General features: G+C 37.3%; 1 protein-coding gene across 1 annotated transcript; it reads right to left on the bottom strand.

The window, feature by feature from the left end:
* Window positions 1-7,701: 7,701 nt before the first annotated feature.
* LOC139873108 (NAD(P)H:quinone oxidoreductase-like) lies at window positions 7,702-8,516 on the bottom strand. The gene has a single exon (XM_071861042.1). It carries the CDS (start codon window positions 8,488-8,490, stop codon window positions 7,894-7,896), a length of 597 nt encoding a protein of 198 aa, XP_071717143.1. The 5' UTR covers window positions 8,491-8,516; the 3' UTR covers window positions 7,702-7,893.
* Between the last annotated feature and the right edge of the window lie 285 nt (window positions 8,517-8,801).

The raw sequence follows: 8,801 nt of genomic DNA, 5'->3' as shown, positions 1-8,801 counted from the left end.
TCATCTTGAAGGTATAACTTAGTATGTACTAACCCAAAATAAGTAAGGGTAAATTTATACATATATGATTTTATAAATCGCGTAAGTGATAGAAAAGTTTTTAGTACTTTCATTTGTCCATAAATCTCGTGAGGACCGCACAAATAAGCAACGTGTAAATCAACGTGTAAAAATTTTGATAAACATAGTTTTTCGTATTTCATAAGTTACGAGTTGAAAAAGGTTGAGTGAAAAATCTTTGAATCATCGGTTGACATGTTACTAGGTAATGAAAACTAATGAATTAAATGTAGTTTTGATGATTATCCGAACTTATGTCTTTGGCCCAAAAATATTTACATGCGAAGCCGTTGCTAAAAAGCGAGGTATGAAGGATAGAGCATGAGGATGAGAAGTTAAAGTCGGAATACTAATGATGTTAATATCGCTAGATGATAATTTCCTTGGAATAGGTCAGGACTTTGAGTTATGTAAGATAGAGCATCGCTCCGACAGGTGTGAAGAATAAGATCCCTGGGGTAACGCAGTAATTTTGAATGATTTAAGTGTTTGTGGATGCCCGAAGGCTCTGCATGATGTGGTAGTAAGTGCCTTCATCACATACACACACATGAATCTCTTAGTTTCGACAGTTGTCTGTCTTCATGATGACTTGGATACGAATAAGCAACGAAAAATTTTATATTGACAAGCAACGAAAATTTTATAGAATTCGTTTAAGGTGACGATGTAAGAAAAGAAATTAAGTTCTTAGCAAACTAGGATTATGTACAACACGTACCATTCAAGATAAAATATCTTTTGAATAAAAGATTTGATTTGTAAAAGTGAAAGTAAAATTTCATATGTATTTGTCAAAAAGAAGTAATTATTTACTTTATTTTATATAACGTATCGCACGAATGGCAAATAAAATAAATTTATTTTTATTAAGTTTTGAGAGGATCGCACAGTAAAATAGTGTAAGTAAAATTTTGGCAAACAAAATTTTCATATTTCGGAGGTTACAAGTTGGAAAAAGATTGATGAGAATCGAGTAAAAGACTTTTGAAAATCTCCGGTGATATTTGAGCAAAAATGTTACGAGGTAATGAAAACTATTGAATTTTAATGTGGTTGATGACTATTAGTAGGGCATAAGTCCTTCGATCAAAAATGCTTAAGTATTAAGTTGTTGCTTATAAGTGAGACACGAAAGGGAGAATATGAGGACGGGGATTAACTACCCATTGATTTTGGAAATTCCGAACTGGTATGACTAATATCGAAGTAAGAAGGGTGATGGTGTGATTATCATTGATTAAGAATTCTCTCGGAATAAGTTAGGATTCAGTGTCGCATAAGAATGAGTATCAAATACGATTCTTGGGTAGTATAGAATTTGAATTGCTGAAGTAACGGGATACAATTTCCTTTATGTATCGTTGTCCATTGTATCGGTTTCTTTCATGGCTAGAAAGTGAGCAGATTTGGTGAGGCAATCAACGATAACCCCGATAGTGTCATAACTGCCGACTGTTTTCGGTAGTTTCAGAATGAAATCCATCGTCATCCCTTCCCATTTCCATTCTGGGATCTCGGGTTGTTGAAGTAATCCAGATGGCTTTTGGCTCACCATTCTCGCGAGGTATACGAATAATCTTCTTACTATAAATAACTTTCGCTTTCGTCCTTGAAAGTCGGTCCGTTCCAACTATTTCCTCAAAGCTTTCTAACTCGATGAGTATTAGGTTAATTTTAAGGTCCATTCCAACCAAATCTTATTATACTGCCGTGAAAATTTTTATCAACCTTCTCAAATAACATCTGCTTGTGCGCAGGTAACTAATCCTTTCCGACTACTACTATAAAACTTCCAAGTTTTGTTGGCATGAGGTCATCTCCAAATGACCCACCTGTTAATTTTTAAGGTACTATCTTAAATTACTCCTCTATCTCTGCCAACTTACCATTAGCTTGTCCTATAGAATACTTAACTCTCATGATTGTTAATGGCTTATTAGTCATCACACTAGGATTCTTAGATATAAGTTTTCTATCACTCTAGTATTAAACAATTCCGAGACGATAAATCGTTGTGAAGAAACGTACCCTAACTAAAATCAGGATCCATGCGAGTCTCCATAGCTGAGATAACGATTGCTCTATCGTATGTGAGTCCAAAGTTTTTTTTTTCCTATTTGAGAACTTTTTCCTTAAGTATCCAGGGTGTCTATATCTATAACAAATCTTCGGGTTATCAATTCTGCAGTTCAGGCCCTTCTCGTACAGTATCTAGACTAAGTGGTTATTCCTGCCTTTATCAGACCATAATGCGTATACTCAAGTGGTTCCTACCAAAATTTCCTTTGAATCGCTTCATATTCCTTATGTAGTAACATTGGGACTTCTGCATGATTCGCTTCAATATAATTACGCTGGCCTGGCGTCATTATATTGTACTAAATCGTACGTTCATTCCAATATCACTCCATATGGTCAATGTAACGTGATCACTTTCAGTTCTACTCAATTTCATCCAACGGTGCTTTATCTATGCTATCTCAAAACAAAATCTACATAATTAATCTCACGGTTTCTCGGTGTGAGTGCGTAAGTTCCGTAGGTCATGCACCAATGCCTAAATGTCCCGAAATTTCTTCAAAATGTTCAGGTTCAGGTAACATCGTTAGGTTCCTTTCTAGAAATTCAATCTGGGTCTCGCGTCGAGTTGTATGTGTAGCAAGTAGTAGTACGATATGTCTTGAGGCGACTCTCAAGTCTTTGGGTATGGTTGAGCATCAGTAGAAGGCACTCTGACCTTGTGAAAGGAGATGTCCTCCCGACTTCCCCAATGCCTAAGAGTGTTAGGGTACTAAATCCAGAAAGGTCATCAGATCGTCGAGTAGTGGTGAAGAACGAAAGAGATAAGTGACGGTCATGAAAGCGTACGAGATACGAGCCATCTTGCAGGAACTGAACAACCTTCGAATGTTCACACGTTGTACGTGGCTATTTAGAGTGAGCTCGGGGTGCGGTTACTCCGACAAATCCTCCAATATCTCCTCCTCCGAGGATCGACTTTAGTGGGCGTGTAATCCGAGGGGTACTCCTCCTAGATTGCGTGAAGAATCGTTTCGATCTCTGGAATGGTGGAACAGTAGTAACAGGTGGATTACAATACTAATCCTTAGGGTTAGACGTGTGGGAAATGGGTTCAGAAGAACATCTGAACTAGGAAAGGTAAGTTTTTCCAAGTCGGTGCAGCGAATAGCAGGCATGAAGCAAGCACGTAATCAGGCACTACAGCAACCTAGCTCGTTTACAGCAGTATATAGCATGGCAATATTAACAGTACTAAACAGAAGTAACATGCAATTGAAAGCAGATAGTAGCATGCAGTAGCTAGAATAAGCAAAAGCATGCAGCGAGTTTACATAGCAGTAAAAGGAAACGGTAGCATGCAGCAAGTTCATACGGTAGTAAAAGTAAGCAGTGGCATGCAGTAGTAGTAAGCAGTAGCATGTAGTAATATAACACAGTAGCATGCAGCAGGTTCAGCAGAAACAAGTAAACTAGCAAGTTATAGATTAGTCCTATTAGTGAATCCTACTCGGGTCGGTCCTAGTCTCACTAATGCAACCTAATTCCCTACAACCAATGCTCTGATACCAACTGTGACGCCCCGTACAAAATCATCGTGTACGGTACATCAACAACAGGATCATTACAAGGTCAAACACTATATGCTGTTTGAAAACCAGTTTTGCATTCATGAACAGATAACGTTTTACAAAAGATGAATAGGAAACATTAACATGAGTACATGATACTAAGGTCATTACAAAGCTATTGTTTTGAAAATAACATAAGTTGGGAATGCAAAGTAAAAGTTTCATGTTTGAGACATCTCTAAGTAATGCAGCGGAAGTCTAACACAGCAAGTCTGTAACAGCAAGTCTCACCGAGACTAGAACAGCAAGGCTAACAGCAGAAGCAACAACGTCTAAACACCTGAGAAATACATGCTTAAAAAGTCAACACGAATGTTGGTGAGCTATAGTTTGTTTGTATTCAGTAATGTAATGTAGGCCACGAGATTTCAGTGCTTCAAACAAGCGTTTCAAATCAGTAATTCAAATTAGTATGATAAAGTATATGTATAACCGTGGGCACCCGGTAACTAGACTTAACGTTTATAACCCCCTGAAAGTACACTTGGCGAGTGCGTATGTTCACGAAGTATTAAACACTCGTTAAATGCTAGCGCGACTAGCCCGAGTGGGGATGTCAAACCCTATGGATCCATATCTATGATTCGCGTTCACCGGTTCAAAAACCAATGACTAAACGTTACCGTGCTAAAGGGAATGTTTATTCCGTTATATAACCCACACATATATAAGTTTAAGTACTCGTGCCTAGTATGTAAAACGTAAAAAGCGCATGTATTCTCAGTCCCAAAAATAGTAAAAGTAGTAAAAAGGGATGCTATAACTCACAGTGATAAAAGCGGTAAAGTCGGTAATGAAAGTACGCAAGTAGTAAGTCGGTCCGAAAGGTCGTCAACCTAAATCAAGGGTTACTAGGTCAGTAGGTTGTTTTTTTATAAATTCTAATAGTGCATAAAATAAGTTTAAGTGCCATCATCATCATCATTCATCATCATAAAAGCTAAGTAAGTTCGACAAGAATAGAGATCGAAACAATAGGCTGACTTCGGTCAGCTGCTGCGACCTCTACGTAAATCGAAAAGATGCATAGTCAGTGGCTATGGCTCCGTATGTGAGTCCCCTAACCGCTAACCAATTTTCAGAACCTAACTCGTCTTCGTTTGACTGTGGCGACGGTTTAAGTGCGAGTAGGTCAGAAATTTCAGCACAACGTTAATAGGGTGTAGTGAATCTCGGATGGCCATAAATCCTAAACCGTAACTCGGATTAAGACGAGGCCTAAACGGAAAATCATCTACTCGAACCGAACTAACTGAAAATCAACTTTCCAGTAGCCCAGGTGGTCTGATCAGATACGAAAATCAGTGGACAAGTGCTCCGGTGAGGTTCTTGGTGCTTGATGCTCATCACGGTTCTCATCCTTGATGCTTGTAGCTTCAAGTGTACAACTCGTTGATGGTTTAGCATCACTTTTGACCAAGATTCTACCATCAATACACAATATGTTAAGACCAAGTGGTAACACAACTCATTTAAGAGTCTTAGATGGATGATGAACCAAGGTTACATCATATCCTTAGTCTTAACACAATTACAAGTCCTATTTACAAACAAAGTTACAAACTTTACATCAATCAAACAAGTATGAACATGATCCAAGTCAAAAGAGGTGATGGAACCCTAAGATAGAGAGCTTGGATCCCTTTCACACAATTTATAAGGTCACAAAGCTAGAAAGCTTGAACCTTTAGTGTTCTTGAAGATCTTAAAGCATAAAGCTTAGATCTTTAAGATATATGAAGATAACAAACAAAAGTTTGAATCTTTATCACAAAATAACAAGATTAAAGTAAAAGAAAGATGAATCTACAAAGTTAGTGAAGATTCAAAGCTAGAAAGCTTGAATCTTCCATGTTCTTGAAAGATTCATGCTTGAATCAACAAGATATAAGCAAGATCAAAGCTAAAAGGAACTTTGATCTCCATAATATGATGATGATGGCCACGAAAATGAAAGAAAAAGAAGAAGAAAAAGAAGACTTACAAGCAATACTAGAAAGGAAAGAAAGAAAGAACAAGTGTGTGTGAAAACCAAATGAGCAAGTGATTTGAATGAGAGGTAAATGGCTAGTATTTATAAGCAAGGAATTTGACAAGGATTGATAACATGGACAAGGGCTAGTATTTATAAGCAAGGAATTTGACAAGGATTGATGACATGGACAAGGGCTAGTATTTATAAGCAAGGAATTTGACAAGGATTGATGACATGGACAAGGGCTAATTAATTGGGTCACTAGCTAGAGTAGGGTGGGCTTGAGCCCAACAAGGTAGAAAGTCCAACAAGACTAACTATTGTGCATAATTAAATTACTACGCGTAATTAAGCATCCAAAAACCCAGGTAATTATTATTATAAAATAATAATTAATATTTCGCAGTCATAATATTCCGATTACGACAAAAGTTAAACGTGCGCGCAGTTCGCGGTTTATTCGAAACGTCAAATAACACTAACGGTTATAAAGGCTTCCAAAGATCAAGTTATGTATCCTACGTACTCTAAGGCACGTTTTAACATATAAATGGAAGTAAACCACGTAAATCAAGTTTCCAGAGTATAAAGTAACACAGTACGCACAAATACGCAGTTTCGCAAAAATACAAGGCACAAAAGCAAGTCGAAAAAGCCGGGTCGTTACAACAACACTCGGCCATACTCATTTGCCTTGCATAATCATACATTTCGTATATGAAAAATTGGTTGGAAATCAGAAAAATAAATTGGGAGCAAAAGTGGTTATTAGCTGGAAATCGTATAATTTAGTTGTGTTTTTTACTCGTCAAGATGCGTGTTTGTATAAATATAATGTTTGTATAAATATAATTTTGATTTGATTAAGGTTTTATAAAGCTGGACTTGACAACACAATGTTATCGGAAAATACTGACAAACCCAGAGGTGGCACCTCTGACTTGCCAGAAATAGCAGAAAAAGGTATTATCACGTGCACCACGCAAGCTAAACCATGTGGTGACACGTGTCGTGCAACGGAAAAAAAGGGGGTCGATAAGAATGTTGACCAACGTTGACTTTTTTTATATACATATTTCAAACATAAACATTTCAAACATATATATTTCAAAGTAAACATACATATTTTCCTTTCATTAAATATATTTATGTTTGAAATGTTTATTTTTGAATTTTATTTAAAAAGTCAATGTTGTTCAACATCCGTCTCGACCCCGTCTTACCGTCTCAGCCGTTGTTGACCGTTTTTTTGTCGTTGTTGACTATTTTTTAAGCGTTGACCGTTTTTTAACTGTTTCTATGTCCGTTGCAATGGTAGCATGGTAAAACCGTTGCAACGCCCATTACGACGCCCGTCTCGATTGTTTTTACAACACTGGGCTTATCTAGTGAATTGTCATTAGCTTTGGATTTTTAATTGTGTGTTTACACATTTCCCTCACAATTTCTCCCATATTGCAATCTTGACTTCAAGTTTGGTTATAATACGATTACAGTCCCATCTTGGTTTTCATTTTTTTTCTTTTGTGGAATTCAAGACAGATCTAGTGTTTCTTCGATTGCTTGATTCAAGAAATACATATCACAAACAGATTTGTTTTGAAGGAATAATTTGAAATGGGTTAGTATGAATTTTGAGATCACAATGAAACTAGTAACAAAATAACCTTCATGACAAGAACATAGTTGTAAAAGTCCCAGATCTAGGCCGACTAGTTTCCAACTTCACTAATTTATGCTGTCAAAATTGTAAAAAGTCCAATTTAGTCCGTCAAATTCGGGTTCTAGTTCAAAGTCAGATTTTTTCAGTCAGAATAAGTCAAATACAATCCAAGTTGGTCAACATGACTAGTCTCCAACTTGACCTATTAATTTGTAGAAGGTGTGTCGTGGTGACCGACTAGTTCACGACTAACGACTATTACAACTTTGCACAAGAGGTCTCAAGTTTAAACGTCACTAACAACACATCTTGAATCATCGAAGAAAATGTTGAAAACAATCACTAAATAACCCAATTAGACTGTGTACCCCGGATGAGTTTAAACCGTGTGCACCTAATACATTTAAACCGTGTGCATATAAGTTAGATAATTCACTCATCCCATCCTAGCCCGAACAGGAAAACTAATCATTCATTCATTCATTCATACAATTATTCAAAAGTTCAAAACTAAAAGGAAAAAACATTCAGTTGATCACCCATCACTTACATTGAAGTCTAAGAGTGAAATCTTTCAAAGCAACAAGCACAGACTTCAATCTCTCTTTAGCTTTTAGATCAATCAAATTCCCATCCTCATCAAACTTCGGTGGGTCCTCAAAAGCATTCAAAAAAAATTCAGGTTTATTAATAAAATGCAGATCCAAATAAACACCACTTTGTCTCAATATATACTGCGATCGTCCACCACCAAATCCACCACCTGCACTAACAATAGCAGCCGCTTTATCCGCCCACACGTTCGGTTCTCTCGAACCCCAATCAACCGCGTTCTTTAACGGCGCCGTAACGGAATAATTGTACTCCGGTGAAGCGAAAAGGTAACAATCTGCTGCAACAATTTGATCACGGAATGCAGTGACTGCTGCTGGATACTTTCCGTTGATTTCTAGATCTGTGTTGAGCATCGGAAGCGGAGAAATATCGATGAGTTCGATCGAGATTGATCCTTCGAGTGGTGGTTGTTTGGTTAATTCGATAGCGGAACGAATTAAGCCGCGGTTGTATGATGCTTTGCGGAGGGAACCGCAGATGGCTGCTACATTGATTATTGGTTTAGGTGCCATTGTTGATTCCATTGTTGAGTTTGGGAAAGTTTTTTTTTTTTTTTATGACGATGATGATGATGATGGTTTATAAAGTTGAAAGGATACAATGTGATACTGAGTTTTTGTAGACGATAAATCTATGGATCTTAGGTCGCTTGAACTCTAAACTAAAGGTGGAACACAATAGAATAGAGGTAAATCGAGATACGGGTCGTTTCGGGATCGAATTGATCGAACCTAGTGCAAAACCTAGATTAGATCGACACCTAGACGATGTATTTCGGTGGTATTCGGTGTTAGGGTTTTCTGGAGACGAAAAACAACGATTTGGAACAAATGGG

Source organism: Rutidosis leptorrhynchoides, chromosome 10 (assembly GCF_046630445.1).
Source record: "Rutidosis leptorrhynchoides isolate AG116_Rl617_1_P2 chromosome 10, CSIRO_AGI_Rlap_v1, whole genome shotgun sequence".
NCBI classification, from domain to species: domain Eukaryota; kingdom Viridiplantae; phylum Streptophyta; class Magnoliopsida; order Asterales; family Asteraceae; genus Rutidosis; species Rutidosis leptorrhynchoides.
Note: the sequence above shows the minus strand (reverse complement) of the source record. Positions and strands in the feature narration are given on the sequence as shown.

Bases quoted from the DNA above. Each gene is read 5' to 3' on its own strand.
- LOC139873108 (XM_071861042.1), bottom strand. From the start codon at position 8,490: ATGGAATCAACAATGGCACCTAAACCAATAATCAATGTAGCAGCCATC.